The 20,002-nt window shown below is 38.9% G+C and overlaps 1 protein-coding gene across 5 annotated transcripts in view; it reads right to left on the reverse strand.

The window, feature by feature from the left end:
• LPXN (leupaxin) overlaps nucleotides 1-20,002 on the reverse strand; it is a 35,310-nt gene continuing 15,308 nt past the window's right edge. For all 5 annotated transcript variants that reach the window (XM_080911914.1, XM_080911912.1, XM_080911911.1 and 2 more), the window contains 6 exons: nucleotides 12,644-12,743; nucleotides 10,311-10,478; nucleotides 9,436-9,609; nucleotides 9,235-9,316; nucleotides 993-1,141; nucleotides 1-663 (listed from right to left, as the gene is read on the reverse strand). In XM_080911914.1, coding sequence (XP_080768040.1) covers nucleotides 394-663; nucleotides 993-1,141; nucleotides 9,235-9,316; nucleotides 9,436-9,609; nucleotides 10,311-10,478; nucleotides 12,644-12,743 — 943 coding nt within the window. In that variant the 3' untranslated portion in view covers nucleotides 1-393. The remainder of the gene's footprint in view (nucleotides 664-992; nucleotides 1,142-9,234; nucleotides 9,317-9,435; nucleotides 9,610-10,310; nucleotides 10,479-12,643; nucleotides 12,744-20,002) is intronic.

Consider the following 20,002-nt stretch of genomic DNA (forward strand, 5'->3'; position numbering starts at 1 on the left):
AGACACTGAGGGTTTAAGAGTAGTGTGGTGACCCCTGATAGCAAAGAGAGAGTAAAACTCTGAGGCCCACATCTGAAGATCTGAATGGGGCATTGGTAGAGGTAGAAACTGAGAAAGAGAAAACCAGCAGTGGAAAGAACTAACTGTGCGTATAAGAAATAATACCTTTAGAGGACCTTGACAGCATAATCTAAATCTAAAGGCAAACATATAATTAAACGGTAATGAGAAGCATCTTCAAAATTAAGATTATAAGCCCAGTAACATCTACAGATGCCCTTATTTGTACTCCACTAGCCCACTGAAAGGAGGGCTGAGGACAGAAAGTGTGCTCTCTCCTAGCTTAGCCTCGGTTTTACAGGAAACCTGAAGCAGATGTGAGTCAAAGAAAAACTACTGTGAAAAGAGCTTAATGAAGCATTTTTCACAGTAGGTCTTGTTGTTCTGCTCCTTGAAGATGCCTTTTGGCAGCTGTGTCAGGCAGAAAGCACATACGAAGTGCTCAGGATGAAACTTATGCCCCATGGCACTGATGCATCGGCCGGTGATCGGCTGCCCACAGTCATGGCAGAGTGTCCCTCGGCGGTGATGATAGTGAAGTTCACAGAATGGGCGACCATCCAGTTCAAAGAAGGAGCCAGAAGAGAAACTACTGAAGCAGTCCTGAGGGTGGAGTAAACACAAAGGAGATGCCATGTCAAGTAATAATGCCATGAAATAAAATGTTCGTCTTCAAAATTCCTGCCGGTTATCTACCAGTTGTTGGATTTTGCTCAGGTCCTTGACAAAGGCTAGATTACCATTTTTTTAAAAAGGGACCAGCAAATGCCCACAATTGGTTCTATATGCTATTTTTCCTTTAAAATAAATACTACAATGGAAATGTGGATTCCTCTCCTTGGACTAGAAACCATCTCACTAAGTAGAAACTAATCTCAGGGAAGAAAACTCTTCAATTTTCCCTAAAACTGAAGGTAATTGAGCATACAAACCCCACACACAAAGCACTCTGGGTGCCAGACAGTATTCATGGCTGAAAGGTAGTTTTCCAACACTGGACGGTTGCAACCACCACACTTGGGTGAGAACATGGCCAAGAAATCCTTTCGGCAGTATGGCTTCTTGTCCTTCTCATGAAAGCCTGAAAAGATAAAATCAAAGATTCATAGATGTAGTCTGAGTTCTTTAAAGCTATATCAGAAGCAAATATAAGGTCACTGTTAGAACCTCTCATAACTTCAGTACCCCTGTGTTTGAAAAGGAAATAATTCAGGTGTCTTTCAGCATTGATTTGGGGCTGCAGTCTAAGTAACAGGGCTATTTCTCTTTAATCCCATGATACAAAGTTCTGTTCCTGCCATTGATACAACTGTGACTCAACTCAAATGGTCATCTTCTCAGAAGCACCGACCCTGTCCTTCTTTGTCAGTTCATCTGTTTTCATTTTCTTTATAGCACTTACTTTATCCTAAGTCATTATGGTCTGCCTTCCCTCACTCAGCTAGATACCTTTGGTTTTGTTACCATTACCCCTCCACATATTTAAAATAAAACAATACTAATGAGTAATTATCTTTGATAAGTTATTTATAACTACCTAGTCTATGAAGGAGATAAAATTCACACACCCTGACTTAAATACATCCTAAACTTGACCTCTCTGTGGGAACTGATAGGTCAACTAAGTGTAAATATCCTAAGCAAAACTGTGTAACATGAGAACACATTTTATGCCTTGCCAGCCTAGTGGAATGCAACAAGGTGTGCTTAGTGAATGCTTAAGCTGCCTACTGAATATCACACAACTCGTAATAAGATGTTAAGGGTATAATCCAAATCACATAGCTACTGGGCTTGCTCTTAGTTCTTGTAACTGCTGCATGCAGCTCACTTCACTCAGTAAGGTTTTTTTTTAATATAAAAATGGGTGAGTTGCACAAATTACGAGACTTATGGACCTAAGACTCCAAACAAGTTATTTCATATCTATCCTGTGTTATTCCTTTGAACCCTACATACCCAGAAGGCTCCATTTATTTTTATCTCTCTTTCTTTTATGACCCATTCAAAAGAGTTTTAGAGTCTGTTTAAGGAAAACTGAATGAAAAACCCCTCACTACTTAAGAAAAAAAGTCATTTTTCTTACTTTTGTATAACACAGTATTTTTTAACTTCAGCATTAGTCACTCATCTGAGAACTTATTAAAATGCAGATTGCTAGGTCCCACCTGCTTCCCTCAGCCCTGTGCCCAGTTTTTTATTCAATATATCAGGAGTACTGAAGATTTTACATTTTTAACATGCCCCCAAGTGATGTAACTTGGTATTTCTTAAGAAATCTGCAAGACAGCACACCTAACCTAGATATGACCTCCATTTAGAAATCTTCAGAGCAGTTGGTCTCCAGAGTGAGACAGTAGGGGAGTAAGAGCTTCCATTTCAACTTGGGTAAGTCTCAGGAGGAGAATCAAAGCAACCCACCAAACTTGCTATAATGTTTCCACACTTAGTAACCCAATAAATTGGGAAAGTTTCAGCATTACTGTCCCTAAGGCTCTCTCTGGGTCCAATTACCTCAAGAGAATGAATGAGAGACACTGACAATTAAAAGTACCACAGAAAGAGGATGGTGTTTTCACTCTAGTGTTACTCTTAGCCAAAGGGGAAATCAGAGAGCACCTGCGTGGCCTGGATAATGAACAATTAAAAAGAAAGAAGTAGGCACCCGAGGACCTAGTCCCCTAGGAAGGATGCTAAGGACCAATGCTTTCAGAAACTTGAGACTTAAAGAGAGATTCTCTGAACTGAGGGAAAATGCAGATAAATTTAATTTCCCAGGAGGCACCATAGTTAAACTGTTATTATTGATGTTCTGTATGTGACTATGTAGCTTGGAATAAAAGTCAGGATGTTATCTAATTAATGGACTGACCATATGGCAGGAGAACCATTTACAAGAAAGCCAGGAAAAAGAATAGAACCAAAACCCAAAAAAGAGCTTCTAACTAGTAAACAGTCCATTTGCCAGTTCCTTCATTAATAGATATATTCATGCTTATTTCCACTCATAATGACCTAATCAACTTTATCAGGTTATGAGTAGCCCAACTCAAGAACAACTGAACTAGATGTGTTCTGCAGTCATCCTAAAGGGTGGGCATTTTTCTTTTGTATGTAACTATGGCTGTACTTCAAATGTGCCTTTGTTTCCAGGCAATTTCTGCATCATCAATACCAATGGACAGTACTGTCCACTCTCTCCTTTAAGGTCATCAGTGAGAAACCACAGTATGATTTCACCAAAATCCAACTTAGGGAATTTTTGTGTTTATTCGGTTTATATAGTGTGGTTAACCCTGGAGCAGCAACACCACCAGAAACTGTCCCTAAACATGGATAACAATGTCCCTATAGCTGCAAAGATAGAATTCCCTCTTCTACTAACCGTGCACACACTGTATGTTCTAGCACCTCCTGAGAACATGAGACCATGTACCCCTAGATCAGAATTACATTCAGATAGCCAGGAAGTGACAATCCTTAGCCCCTCATTCAATGAAGGAATACCAATAATCAACAAGTTCAATTAGTGTCTCAAGCAAGTTAGCCATCCCTGCTCAGATGAAGATGATGCTTGTTATGGATAAAGAAAAGCATTCTGCAACAGACAGTATTCGTTTAATGGCTATTTATTAATTAATTCTAATTTATTCTCATATTTTTCTACTCATACATGCAAATATGACACATTTTAGTATGATGTGGACTTTTCCACAAAAATGTCACTTAACTAAAGTGCAATATAGAAGTGAACGGCATACTGATTTACTAAGTGCATTGAATAAGCTCCAGTGAACAGGCGAATCATATAAAGAACTTTGTGATTTTGTCAGTGCTACTCTATCAGACTCTATTGTCCAGTAAGTCAGTACTGAGAAAGTTACATGTTCTAGTACGGGAGAAGAATTGAATGTTAGTCAAATAGCAGTTGAAATCTGTTAGAAAATGTATGATGTAGATAGAACCTGGAGAAACGAGAAATGAAATCAAATCCCATCCTTTCAACTTTCTAGTTAGAGTTTAGGGCAGATGTCTCAGTCAATGAAGTGCTTACCTTGTAAACACAAGACAAGGAACTCAGATACCCAGAACCCACCAAAACAAACAGAGAAACAAAGCAGCCATGGTGACACTGAGACACACATATTTGTAATCTCAGAACTGTGAAGTAGAGACAGGTGGTATCTTGGTGCTTAATAGACAAACAGCCAATTCTACCTGGCAAGCTTTCAGGCCTTACCTCCAAATCAAATAAACAAGGCAGCTGAGGAATGACACTTAAGGTTGCACTTCAGCATCTATATGCATGTGTGCACTTGGGAGGTGCAACCTGAGCCATATGGTACTCCACTCCAAAAACAAAACAAAACAATCCAGAAAAAAAATCTTTGTAAGCAGATAAAACTAGGTCACACAGAAAGATAAAACAGAGCTGGGAGATGGCTCAGGGGTAAATAAGGACCCATGTTCAATCACTTGGGCCCACATGGCAGGAGAGACCAACTTCTTGTCTTCTGACCTTAGCATGTACATTACAGCATGTTCAAGTTCACACATAAAGTAAAACTGCAATAAAAGTTGGATATCATAAAAAATGAGAATAAAATCCTAATGAAAACCTCTCAACTATGGAAGTGGATATCAGTCTTAAGAATTACTAGGACAATTCTATTTCATTGATCAACCTGGCTGTCTCTGTACCAGTACCATGCAGTTTTTATCACTATTGCTCTGTAGCAAAGTCTGAGGTCCGAGATGGTGATTCCCCAAGCCATTATATTATTGTTAATTATTGTTCTATTATAGTTGTTTTCACTATTCTAGGGTTTTGCCTTTCCACATGAAATTGAAAATTGTTTTTTTTTTCATGTCTTTGAAGAATTGTGTTGGAATTTTGATGGGGATTACATTGAATCTGTAGATCCCCTTTGACAGGATGACCATTTTTACTATGTTAATCCTGCCAATCCATGAGCATGGGAAATCTCTCCATTTTCTGAGATCTTCTTTGATTTTCTTCTTAAGAGGCTTGAAGTTATTTTTGTACAGATCTTTCACTTGTTTGGTTAAAGTTACCCCCGAGATATTTTATATTATTTGTGGCTACTATGAAGGGAGTTGTTTCTCTAATTTCTTTTTCAGGATGTTTATCATTTATATAAAGGAAGGCTACTGATTTATTTGAGTTAATTTTATATCCAGACATTTAGCTAAAGTTGTTTTTAGGTTATTTATATATACTATCATATCATCTGCAAATACTGACACCTTTATTTCTTCTTTGCAAATTTGTATCTCCTTGATCTCCTTTTGTTGTCTTATTGTTCTAGCTAGTTTGGGTATGATGTGTCAACATTTTCATTAAAGTCCAGGAAGTCTTTAATTCCAGGAAGTCTTTATTTCTTCACTGACCAAGTTATTATTGAGTAGAGAGTTGTTCAGTTTCCACATGTATGTGGGCTTTCTGTTGTTTTTCCTATTATTAAAGACCAGCCTTAGGCCATAGTGGTCTGATAAGATGCATGAAATTATTTCAGTCTTCTTGTATTGGTTGAGAATTGTTTTGTGACCAATTATATGGACAATTTTGGCACAAAGTTTAAGTCCAAGTGCATCAATGACCTTAACATAAAACCAGATACACTCAATCTAAGAAGAGAAAGAGAGAAAGAGCCTTGAACTCATTGGCACAGGGTGAAATTTCCTAAACAGAACTCCAATGGCTCATGCTCTAAGATCAAGAACTGCTAAATGGGACCTCATCAAACTTGAAAGCTTCTGTAAGGCAAAGGACATAGTCAATAAGACAAATCAGCAACCTACAGATTGGCAAAAAAATGTCACTAACCCCACATCAGATAGAGGGCTAATATCCAAAATATATAAAGAACTCAAGAAGCTAACCACCAAAAAAACCAAACCCAATCAAAAGGGGGGGGGCATATAGAACTAAACCGAGAATTCATCACAGAGGACACTCGAATGGCTAAGAAGTACCTAAAGAAATATTCAAATTCCTTAGTGATCAGAGAAATGCAAAATGACCCTGAGATTCTACTTTACACCAATCAAAATGGCTAAGATCAAAACCTTAGGTGACAACACATGTTGGTGAGGATGTGAAAAAAGGGGAACATTCCTCCATTGTTGGTGGAATTGCAAACTGGTACAACCACTCTGTAAATCAATTTGGAGGTTCCTCAGAAATTTGGAAATAGATATACCTGAAGACCCAGTTATACCTTTCCTTGGGAATATCCCAAAAATATGCTCCATTAGGCCAGAGAAGCAAATGTTTCACTCTGTTCATAGAGGCCTTATTTGTGTTAACCGGAATCTGGAAACAACCCAGATGTTCCATGACAGATAAATGGATACAGAATATGGAATATTACTCAGCTATTAAGAACAAAGACATCCTGAGTTTTGCAGGCAAATGGATGGAACTAGAAAATATCATCTTGAGTAATGTAACTCAGAACTAAAACGACATGCAGTTTGTACTCAAAAAAAAAAAAAAAAAAAAAAAACAGCCCACACAGAACTCAAAAAGGTCAACAAGCTAAAGGACCCAAGTGAGGATGTCTCAGTCCTACTGGGAGGGAGAAGAAAGCAACACAAGAGGGGAGGGAGGGAGGGTCCCGGGAAGAAAAGGGGACTGGGGGCTGGCTAACATGATCTGGTATTCAGAGGAAGAAAAGGATTGAAGCTCTAAAGGCCAGCAGAAGAAATGAAAACATGGAAATAGGCAACTTCAGAAGGTAGGAGGTTGGGAGGACCCTCCAGAATGTACCAGAGACCTGGGAGGTGAGAGACACTCAGGACTCAAAGGTAGGGACCCTAGATTAAATGCTGTATAGTGAGGAGACGGAACTTGTAGAGCCAACCTTCAGCAGATAGACAGGGTATCAAGTGAGGGATGGGGCTGCTATCGTACAGTCAAAACTCTGATCCATAATTGTTTCTGTCTGTGAAAATTGCAGGGTTGAAAATGGAGAGGATCCTGAGGAAAAGAAGGTCCAGCAACATGCTCAAAAGGGGATCCAGCTAAAGGGAAGGCCCCAAGGCCTGATAATATTACTGAGGCTCACAAAAAGAAACAGCTGAAAGAATCAGATGCAAATATTTGCATCCAACCAATCAGCAGAAGCCGCTGATCCTTGTGGTTGAATTAGGGAAAACCTTGGTGAGGCTAAGGAGGAGGGTGACCCTGTAGGAGGACAAGCAGTCTCAATTAACCTGGACACCCGAGATCTCTCAGATGTTGGATCACCCATCAGGCATATACCCGCTGATAGGAGGCTCCCACACAAATACACAGAGAACTCTCAAGTATGGGTTCAGTCAGAGAACATGCACCTAATCCTCAAGAAATGGAGTTTAGAGGTCTGGTGGGGTGTGTGGGTTGGGGACATCCTTGTGGAGACAGGGGTCAGGGAGGAGGTATGGGATGGGGGACAGTTGGAGGATTGACAGGGAGGGGAATAAAATCTGGAGTGTAAAAGTACCACTACTGCTACTACTACCACTACTACTACTACTACATAGAGGAGGAGGAAAAAGAAGAGGAGGAGGAGGAGGAGGAGGAGAAAAAGGAAGAGGAATAGGAAGAAGGAGGAGGAGGAGGAGAATTATGAGTGCAAACAGTCTCCACTATAGTAACATAATTCCCATAGACTTCTAAGTTCAGGAAACTTAAGAACAATAACAGGATAAAAACAGGTAAGGAGTCATCTAAATTATAAAACAATTAGGGAAAAAAGGAGGAAGGGGATGCCACTATGACAATATCAATAAGACTGATAAGAGTTTGGTTTGTTTTTACGTAAGTTACAGGGGTGGCCTCTAACACGGCAAAACTAAGACTGAATGGAACACCCACTTTCACTGTTTGTGGTCCTCAGCTTGAGCACTCTAGGAACTGAATACAAAGTTTAGGACAAGATAGGCTCAAAGTCTCAAAAGCCATTGGAAGATCAGATGTCCCACCCTGTCACAAAACACAGGGATTACTTGAAACAATTTAGTAGAGACTCAGGGTACTCAAGAACACCTATGAATTAAGTCAAGTACTCCACTGATGGGGGAAAATGCTATTAAGAAAAGCTGGTAAATAATGGCTTCCTTGTGACTGCACCTGCCCTGTCATTCCCTAGCTCTCCTACCTGCTTAAAGCTCATGGGTCAAAATATCAAACAAAAACACCAAACAAACAAGCACCAAAAACTAAAAGAAAATCCCAAATCAACAACAAAAAAGTCATCAGTGTGAAAAGGGTCTTTGTCAGAAGGAAGGGGGTAAAGTTAGGCAGAAGGGAGATTAAGGAGGGAGGTTATAGGTTAACACAGACCAGAACACAGAAGATCTGAAGAGAAAGGTAGCAACAACAGTTTCTAGGAGCAATTTGGAGAGAAGGACCAGAATGACTGCTGCTTAGCCGGAAGACAGAATTTTAGGTTGGATCAAGAGGGATGGCCTCTCTTGCCAGATCACCAAAAAAAAAGTGGGGGGGAGACAAGAAGTATTATCAGATACAGCTGTGTTTTGAAAAAGATCTCACAGTTCTATCAGGTAAATTAGTGATAAGGATATTGAAAACTAATCTAGAGGAAAGAAAATCAAATGGTAACTCCAAGGGGAAAGAATGGGTTCATGTATTTAAGTGATAGGGACACTGTGTATTGCACACGCAATGTACCATGATTCAAATACATGGGTCATGACAGCCTCTGGTGGCAGTTCTCTCTTTCCATACTTGAGACAGTCTCTTTGCTGCAGAGTATGCCTGAAGCTGGCTGGCCCTCAGGCTTCCAGGGATTCTCCAGTCTCCACCTCACATCCCTGGTGGGAACACCTCATGTCACAGGCTTTTGCTCTAGGACTAGCTTTTAAGTGTGTCCTAGGGATTCAAACTCAGGGCTTCTTCATATTGGTGCAGCAAATACTTCATCTAGCAAGTTATCTACTGAGGCCAAGTCTATTTTTAAATGGTGAACTTTCACCTATTTAAAAAATCAATATAAACAAAACTTAGTAATATTGGGGAAAGGTAGAGACGACATCTAGGTGTGCAATGGACTTGTAAGTGAGAACTGAAACTCAGCAGACAGCTGTCCTAGGGAACAGCGCTTTTGGCCTTCTATCTCCCTTGGGACTGGCTGTAGCCCCTCCTACCTTCTGCACCAAACACCTCTCCACAGTGAGAGCAGAAGAAGTGCTCTGGGTGCCATGTCTTGTTCATTGCTGTCAGCACTTTCTGAAAATGGGACACATAGAGAGAGGTATTAGAATGCTTCAGAGTTGTAAAGCATGCCCAGGGCTCTTCATGCATGGCCAGACACTGTATGAAAGCTGGCGGGGTGGGGCTTTACTTACATCCGTGATAGGAGCAGCACAGTAGGCACAGCGTGGAGAGAAAAGGTGGTGGTAGTCTTTTGAGCAGTAGGCCAAGCCACTCCGTTCAAAGAAGGGACTGGAGCCAAGCTCCTCCTTGCAGTGAGTACAGACAAAGTGCTCTGGGTGCCAGGATTGCCCGAGAGCATGGATTACCTAGAAACATCATACAGCCTGACATGGCAGTGCAGCAGAATGTACCTCTAGAGGGCGCTTCGCATACTGCACTTCATACAGACAATACCTCCTGGGTTGTACAAAGAGCACCTATAACCACGCTTAAAGGGAAGTAAAAGGGATGTAACAACCAGACTGATCAAGAAGTCAAGCAGGTATTACTCCTCAGATCTGAGCTCCTTGACTCTAATCCTTCCAGAGTGTGATTGGAAAGCCCTGTACCATGGGTTTGGTGACAAATTCAGAGTAAGTCTAAGTGTCTCTAATTTAAAGTTAACATTTAGCTGAAATTGTAGAGAATAAATTTAAGTTCAAGAATGTCTGAAGAAACGGAGTAGCCAAAAAGGTAATCTCACTAGTGGCAGTGAATAAAAATGATTAGAAATTCAAACTCAGAAGCGAGACTGTCTTGGACTCAAATGTTCCCTTTGCTTCTTACTTGCTAGACCTTGGGTTTGCAGGTCAATGTAACTGAGCTCTTGACTTCCTTGCTTTTCCAAAGAGTACTCTAATTAAACCTCCGTAACAAGTTGATTCAAGTATTAAATGCAAGAATATTTACAAAACACTCAGTTTGGTGTCCATATCGCAGTAAGCAGTCAGTGACTGGTAACAAGTGCCCCGATATCTTGTAATAGAGAGAGAGCCATCCTTGGAAACCCACAAACAGATCACCACACCTTCCCAGCAATTGGTTTCTGGCAGGAAGCACAGTGGCCCTTGGGGACTGTGACAATCCCAAGATCTTGTAGTTCCTGTTCCAAACCCCCAAGCATTGAATCCAGAGATGCTTTGTGACCCTGCTGGCCTGGCAAGGGTTTCCTGCTGTCGTCTGCACTCACTGAGACCTGAGACAAAAACAGAACCACAAAGAGAAATCAGCCTGTGTGCTTCTGGCACCTGCTACACAACCTATCAGTTCACCTCCAGTGGCTGACCTTGTCTTCCCCTAACCTCTGTTCTTCAAGGTGCTGGAGACACCCACCATGAGCAAAAACACCCACCATGTATCAAATAGATACAGTGTCTCTCCACTGCCTCCCCATCAATTTTTTATCATCAAACATTCAGAGCTTCACACCCAACTCCCCTCACTTTGTCTTCCCAATTTCATTTTCTTTTTCACAGTTAAAAGCCTTATTGTTGAAGCAGGCGGGCTCCCAACATTCTTCTGAATGGTTCCGACTATATCTGCCTGCAGGCCTCTGTTTATTCCATCTTCACCGTCTGGAATAACCTCATATTACTTAACCATGAAAATGCTCATTTCCCTCAAAAAAAATATTGCTACTTAAACAAAATTTTTTCCTGTTTAATATAATGGAGATTAGTGTTTTTGAGGTATTTATCACACGGTTACTATCTAGAGGTACCAATATGATTATTAATTTTACATATGAAAAATAACTAAGTAAAAATATTCTTAACATCTACATCTATCTTTTTGCTTGCATATTATAAAATACTTCTGGATACATTTGTAAAATGTGATATATTCTGATGACCTGCAGGGGGCAGAATGGGACAATCCAAGACAAAAGACATGGAAATGGTTTTACTGTGTTTTTGTACTTACGATTTTATACAATATATGTGGGTTATTTTTAAAATATACATTGCAAGTTAAATTTTAAATACACCAGGATACACTTTAAATTAATGAGAAAACACAGCATAAATTTCCTAGTGATTGTTGTTCTAGTGTTGTTAAAAATGAAGTAAAAGGTGTCAGTTCACGTTTGCGAATTGTAAAGTATTAGCCATCCAAAAACCTGGTCTGAGACATTTATTCATCTGTCCCTCCAACAACCATGTGTGACTGTGTGTTGGGACTGAGTGAAATTTTAAAAGACTCATGTCTTGTCCCTGCGCCCCCCCCCCCGTATACATTTTAACAGTCATGTAAACATTTCATACTGATTTCATGTATGCTTCTTAAATTCCAATCATATATAAAATGGTTAGATTCTCTGTATTAAGAATTCTAGATCTATACAGAAAGTGTGGTACATTTACACAATGGAGTACTGAGATATTAGAAACAATGACTTTACGAAATTCCTAGGCAAATGGATGGAACTAGAGACTATCATCCTGAGTGAGGTAGCCCAGAACAAAAGAACACACATGGTATGCAGTCACTGATAATTCGATACTAGCCCCAAGAAACAATTCACAGGCCTGATGAAGCTCAGAAAGAAGGAAGGCCAAAATATGAAAGCCTCAGTCCTTCTTAGAAAAAGAAAAGAAAAAGAAAAAAAGAAAAAAAATGTGTATTCATCGTATATTATGTAACAAATTTTGTGAGCTATAATATTTTATAAAACAAATAAATTAATAAAAAATACCAAAAATGGAAAATAAAAAAGAATTCTAGATCTACTTCTTTGATAGATGCTTAAGGCTCCTTATCTGGATTCTGGTTTCTGACAGGATGCACGAGCTTGCCATTTTCACTCTGTGAAGCAGATTTGATCTCGGTATGGGCTCAGAACTTATCCTTCCTACGTTGGCCTCCCTTGCTCCATCCCAGACTGCCCACTAGCCTCTTTGTCCTGCTCAGCCCTGTGTCCTTAAAAGTCCTCTGCTTGATCATGCCTTAGGTGCAGTCTTTGCCCCTGGGACTCTCTAACTCTTACCAATGTGTATCTAGGCCTCATCTATTCTTCAAGTGTTCATTCTAACTCTCACAACTGTCTGATAAAACCTGCTTATCCTTTCAAAATCCCTGGGTTTTACTCTAGTCATTGGAAAATCACCAGCCTTTTCTTCTAAAAATACTGCAAAATTCCATGACTATCCCAAGAACAATCCGAGATTCTCCAAATCAAGGCCTGTAACACTGTACCAGGTTATCTTTCATGCTTAAGTGAGTTTCTCCACTAAACTAAATGTAGTCTAAGAAAATGAATACCACGTTAAAATCCCCAGTAAGGGGATGAAGATGACCACTACCAAGCTAACTTGGTGCCTCTCTGGAACCCAGAGACTTCATAATCCAGGCAGTACTCACCTTGGCCTGCAGTTCACACAGGTGAGCCATCAGCTCATCCAACTGAGCAGCTGCTGAGGTTTTAGGAGGTAGTACTGATTCTTTTGGCTTTTGAACCTCACTATAGAATAAGAAGAAACAAAAAAAATCAAATAAATGCTAAAGCACATATAATATACCAGAGGATGCAATTTTACATATTAATCTAGTTGATCTGAATCTAAAAACCAGAGACAGGAAGTATTTTAAGAATAGTTGCTGCTCTAATTTTTTAAATAAGGCCTCTCTGTATTGTGTATCCGTTTCATTTTGGTCACCTAAATAAATAATACATGCATGCATACATACACGCTTACAAACATACATAACCCATTTCTTCTCAAGTGTATGAAGGAAAGCATCAGGCATGCTTCCAATAAATAAAGTACAAGATACCTCTGAATAGAGCTGTAAATCCATAGCATGCATTTTAATAGAGAAATTTAAAATTATAAGTCATACACAATGAAGTTTTAAAGGTAACCAAGAAACCTGAATAGACATTCCTCTAAAGATGACTAATAGTCATTAGGTATACGAAAAGGTGCTCAAACTCATTAACCATCAGGAAAGTGCAAACCAATATTACTATGAGATTGCCCTTCATACCCATCACAGCCTGAGGCAAATGCTGGCAAAAGTTGGTGTAGTCACCATGAGAAACAATATGAAAGCTTCCAAAGCAATGAAAACGAGAACTACCATATGACCCAGCAGCCCTCTACTGTGAAGGAAATGAAATTGACACACAGTATAGAAGTCTGTAGTCCTATGTTTCTCACAGGGTTATTTACATAGCCAAATATGTAAATAACCAAACTATCTGTGGATGAGTAAATTAATTATGACTGTTACACTATAATGGATGACATGAACATTGGAATATATTTCAGCCTTAGAAAAAAAATCTTGATTTTTGATTCAACATAGATAAGCCTAAAGGACATTATGTAAAATTAAATAGGATAAAAGTAAAAGAATTGCATGATTGTGCATACATGCTCATATGTAGAATGAAAACTGATTGAATTCATAGAAATATAAAACAAAACAACGATTTATAGGAGCAAGAAAGGAAGAAGGAAATGAAATGTAGGCCAGAGGACCCAAAGTAGTAGATATGCTTTTAGAGATCTAATGTACAAGTTGAGGTCTACAGGTGATAAAGTTGTACACATTTGAGATCACTACTAAATGTGAAAATGGCTATATTTGCTCCATTACATCGCCTTGAGCACATCAACAATAACCTCACTCATCAGTGTTGCATTAAACAGAAATCAATAAAGCACTTCCCATTGGTGTCATTTGACCCAGGGTGAGCCTATGTTTGAACACTTTGCTCTTTCATGCCTTCCATCATTCCTAACAAAGTGTATTTCTTAATTAGCACAGAAAGCACTGAGTGGAGAAAGAATGGGAGATGCTGTGCAAAAATCTGTAATAGAGTTTTACCAGGATGAAGTCATAACTCAAGCTGACCCCAAATGACCCAGATAATAAACAAACCAATGCTGTCAAACCATATCCATATATTTTCTTAAATATTTATGGTGGATGTTCATTTTATAAGGTTGCCATTAGTCTTTTTTCTGTTTTCAGCAAATGACTATCATAACAAACATGCATGTATTACTGTTGGGTCAGGAGTAAATAATTTAGGATCACTACTACGCATTTGCTGAGGTAGCTAAAGATGATTACATGGGAAATCCGAAGCAAGTGAGGTTGGCTGGTTGTTACACTGTTCTCTTAAACGCTAGTTAAACAAATAGTCTGAGTGCATAGCTGAGTAGCAGTCTTATGTGCCCTGTAGGTGTATTAGTAACTGTCAAGCCCAGCAGAAGTTCCAATCTTTTGTATGTAAGAAATATTTTCATCATAATGCACTGTCACTGAAGTAAACATTCACCATCTATATGTATCCTGAATACTACATTGTTAACATTGATACGTACAATACATCAAAGAGAAGAAGCACAGTAAATAGAGATCTATACCCTGCATCGCTTTGCCCCTTTAAATTCGATAAAATTCAATAGAAATTCCAGAAGAATTTGATTTCTTTTATTGAGCTAGCTAGTTTGAATCTAGGTTTGAACCCAGAACCTACGTGACAGCTTACAACTCTCTGTCACTCCAGTTCCAAGGGATCAAACAACATCTTCTGGTTTCCATGAGCATCAGAAACACAGATGATACACATACATAAATGCATGCAAAATATACATACACATAAAAATTAATTTTAAAATAGTTTGTTTAAAACCCTTTGAAATGTAACAAAAAAGAAAATTTATTAATAATGTCTGACAGAAATGGCTACCTTTGTAAATAGTGCTCGTTGAGCCAATCGCTGAATTGTTTGTAAGCACATCTCCCACAAAAGTACAATGTTTAGACCACAGTGACAATCATGTACTTTAATTCTCAGAGCATATTCGATGAATAACCAGGCAGGTTGTATAGGACATTAATATTCATCCCGGTTGCTGTGAAACTATCATGGAATAACATGGCCTTTAGAAAGGAGATTTTGTTCGTATATGTGTTTCTGCATAAATATCTAGCATGTGATGACAGTTTCCTTTAAATTAATGAGATTTTTGGCAGTATGTGTACTGTTATCTTACAGTCTGACTCCTGTTGTAACTTTCCACAGTCTGTATTTTTCCCTCCAAAGAAATCCAGAAATAATCACATAAAAAATTTATGATAGATTTGTTAAAAGTGAAGATGACCACTAATGTAGGTAGGTGTCATAAAGGACTCATTTTCTTGATTTTGTGTTCGCGGTGTGAATTATGCGAATTTTTTTATAAGCTAGGTAGAGTGAGCCTAGGGGTGGGATTCTACATAACTGGGGGACTAGGCCGAGTCCCTTCCTCAACTGAATCAGGTCATTCAAGAAAACTGGGCCATACATTTAGAATAACAGAGGCATTTATCTGCTTTCTTACCTTCATTGACCACATGGTTTTAGAACAGGAATGTTTTACTATCATAGCTTGGATTTGTAAACCAAGAAATTCTTGTTGTTTATTTCTAACTTCATAACAGTAATCATTGCCTAAACGTGTAGCAGAATATTTGAAAAGTCCTGATTAACTTTTTTTAGGGCATTAGATACCTATTGTATGTGACATACATCAAATCCTCATGTATGGATTTGCTTAACATGCAACATAAACAAATGCAATGCTCCCCCTCCTCCCAAGGGATGAGGCAACACTTAAAATATGAACCCAACATTTAAGTGGTTTGTATAAAAATGTAAAAGCAGGATTTGCGATTTTGTTTAAAGGTGGAAGCAATTCAGAGACTTCTTGACTATTTCTGACCTTGTGGTCCTGTGTCTTGCTACAAACTGAATGGAGTTCATAAGGAGACACATCTTCTGTGTTCAGAGAAGTTTTATAGACATTTAGAGTTCTGATGTTTCTGTGCTAACTCACATCCAGCATATATGGTTTTTAGCTTTTTTTTTTTCACAGTTCTAAGGATTGGAAAATAAATATTGCAAGGTTGTTTTGTTTTATTAATACTAAATATAAGTACTCTTGGTTTGAAATTATAATTTTTTTTCTTTTTTCTATTTGGCAAAGCACTACACCTGTAGAACATCCCACGAAATCCTTCCAGTTGGTTTTTTGTACATCTTAACATGTAAAAATTAAGTTTTTGCCATTAACACGGTAATATCATAGACTCTGGATATATCTAAACATGTATAGAAGTTTATAGAAGTTAAGGTGCTTGACCACAGGCTATCTCTTTGAGAGATGGGTTTTCCATTTGTATAAGCTGTTGGGAGGGATGAGACTGGCTCTGTAACTGCTGTGGTGCTGTGGAATTTGCCTGGATTCTGTCTTGTATTGCTTGCACCGGCTTAACTCTGGAATCAATGATCGACTGTTTTTATTTTCACATCAGCCTTAGAAGTGGAGCAATGTTCATTTGATGTTTTGAATGAATTTTCTTATTTAAAATCAAGTCTTAAGAATGCTATTAGATTAACACTGAGGCCTATAGCAGACGTTTCAATCCACATCCTTAATATTTCTACTGTGCTTGAACATTTCTTAATTTATTATTTATCTTGGTTTTGTTACTTATAAAGACTTCAGCAAAATTTTCCCATGTTATAACACAAAATTTGTGATCACAGGCCATGGGTACTCATATTTGGCTTCAAAAACAATCTCTTATCTCCTTTAAGGTAAAAGTTATGTTTCACATCAGCATATGAAAATATACGGCCCACAACAATACAAAGTTTAAGTAAAGAAGGAAAACTAAACTGTATATGCCTCAATCCTACATAGAACTGGGAGCAAAGCAATCAAAGAAAGGAAAGGGAGGGAGGAGCCTGGGAGGGAGGGAGGAGCCTGGGAGGGAGGGAGGAGCCTGGGAGGGAGGGAGGAGCCTGGGAGGGAGGGAAGATGGGGGATGAAAAGGGGGGTTAGGGTCAGGCATTGGAGGGGACGGGAGAGAAGTACACAGGGTCAGAAATTGAATAGAAACAAGTAGCACTGGGGGATGGGGAACTGGGGGTAGCCACTAGAAAGTCCCAGATTCCAGGAAAGCAAGAGGCTCTCAGTGCCCAACAGGATGACTTTAGCCTAAAAATACAAAGAGAACTACAGCCTGTAGAGACCACCTCGAGTAGCTAGGCATGCTCCACCCCCAGTTGTAAAATGGGGCCATCCACAAATCTCAAACGTTTTAAACCAGAAATGTTCTTGTCCAAAGAAAAGATATGGAAAAGAAAATGGAACAGAGACTGAAGAAAAGGCCAACCAGAAAGCGTCCCACCTAGGGATCCATCTCATCTTCAGACACCAAAGCCCCATGCTATCACTGATCCAAGAAGCACTTGCTAACAGGAACCTGATAAGACTCTTCGCTGAGAGGTTCTACCAGCAGCTGACCAATACAGATACAGATATTCACAGCCAACCATTGGACTGAGCCCAAGGACCCCAATGAAAGAGCTAAGGAAAGACAGAAGGAGCTGAAGGGGATTGCAAACCCCTAGAAAGATCAATATCAGCTAACTGAATTGACTCCCCAGAGCCCCCAGGGACTAAGCCACCATCCAGAGAGTATACATGAAGGGAGCCATGGTTCCAGATACATATGTAGCAGAGGATGGTCTTATCTGACATCAATGGGAGGGGAGGCCTTTGGTTCTGTGGAGGCTTGAACCCAGCATAAGGGAATGCTACAGCAGTGAAACAGGAGGAAGGGAGTGGGTGGAGGAGCACACTCATAAAGGACAAAGGAGAGTGGGAGAGGGAGGATGGAATAGGCAGTTTATGAAGGGGAACCCAGGAAGGGGATATCATTTGAAATGTAAATGACTGTTTCTCTTTCTCCACAGCCTCACCAGCATCTGCTGTAACCTGAGTTTTATATCTTGGCCATTCTGACTAGTGAGAGGTGGAATCTCAGGGTTGTTTAGATTTACAGTTCCCTGACTAAGGATGTTGAGCATTTCTTTAGGTCCTTCTTAGCCATTCAATATTCTTCAGTTGGGAATTCTTTGTTTAGCTCTGTCCCCCATTTTCTAATATGGTTATTTGATTCTCTGGAGTCTAACTTCTTGAGTTATATATATATATTGCATATTAACCCTCTATCAAATGTAGGGTTAGTAAAGATCTTTTCTCACTCCGTTGGTTACTGTTTTGTCCTATTAACAATGTCCCTTGCCTTACAGAAGCTTTGCAATTTCATGAGGTCCCATTTGTCGATTCTTGATCTTAGAGTATAATCTCTGTTCTGTTCAGGAAATTCTTCCCTGTGCCCATGTGTTCAAGGCTCTTCTCCACTTGGGATAGGAGAATTCTACAGAGAATGCTCTCTTTTTTTCATCTCTGTCTCTGTGTTTCTTTCTGTCTCATTCTCCGTAGGAGTGCATGTGTAAGTGTGTGTATATAAAAGCTCTTATCCTGAAATTAAATATGTGATATTGAGATATAGAAAGCCTTTGCATATAGTTTGCCTTAGCCCTTTTCCCAAATAACTGCATAATGTCAGGTCCAGGTATTATTTTTTCAACAATATAGAAGGTGTTTTTTGAAAAATTAAATAAATATTGCAATATGCCATAGACTTTAGTCCAGAAAAACACTGCCTTTTGAAACCATCTGAAATTAAGAAATTTAACTTTGAATTGAATTATTTAAAATATTTTCATGGAAACTACATAGTAAGAGATCCATCATATCTGACCATGGGTTTTTATTTTATAGAATGTGGGAACGAGCTTTAGGGTGTCCCTCAGAAGGAAGGATGGTGTTAAGATGTGAGAAGAAATCACATTGCCATAGGACAGCAGCAGTGTCATATCCGACAGTTCTTCCTTGTTCAGCTCTCTCCTCTGGTTCATTTGCTATAAATGTTGTCACTAACTTATGTTATTGGTGTAAAAAGTGCTATATATCCATGCTCAGTTATAAGAAAAAATGGCTAGCTAAAGACCTTTGTGCTAAGTTTAAATCTTGTTCCATTTATGACTAGACATTTTTCAATGTCTATATTTTTAAAGATCTGTAACCTATTCACAAACAATGAGTGATCTGGTGTATATGAAAGTGTTTTAAACTGAAACTTGCAGAATTATAATGTTTTACATTTATCTTTGTGTATGATTTAAGTTAGTGCTATATTTCTATATTTTGTTAATTCCCAATCTTGTTCTCCAGGAATGTCAGATTACAATTCTTACCTACTCCAATCCTCAAAATAAATCCTCAAACATCCTTAAAATACTGAGAAAAAAAAAAGAAAGAAAAGAAAAAAAGAAAGAATGTACAGAATGGATACTTTTCGACTAAGGAGCTTCATCATGCTGAGTTTTCCCATGTTTAATTCTGTTATTCTTTGTGAATGGTTCCTCCCTTTACTACCAAAAGTGCTACTTTTGCTCAGGTCATAGATAATGCTTATAAACTATTGTCATGTTGCTACTGATGGACAGTGGTTAGAAACATCCAAGTACTGTAGTCAGAGTTGCTACTAAGCACACTCACAAGGTAGACTAAAAGCAATGTTCACTCATTTAGGCAAACCAGAGCATAAGGTGGAAATAAACATGGGAATCTAGCCTCTGAGTTGGGCATTCTATCTGGGCATGCTAGTGTTCCTAGCTCAGAATTACAATCACCTAGAAAATTTATAAAACGCCAAACATAGTTACGGTAGTGTTTTATATTATTCTCTCACACACATCTTTATTGTAGGTATGGCTCGGTAATGAAAATGTACTAGTCAAAGTATTCCAGCCCAGAAAATAAAAGCAAGTTTGAGATTAAAAATGGAATTAATGTCATGGGA

This window comes from Micromys minutus (genome assembly GCF_963924665.1).
Source record: "Micromys minutus genome assembly, chromosome: 2".
Lineage (NCBI taxonomy): Eukaryota > Metazoa > Chordata > Mammalia > Rodentia > Muridae > Micromys > Micromys minutus.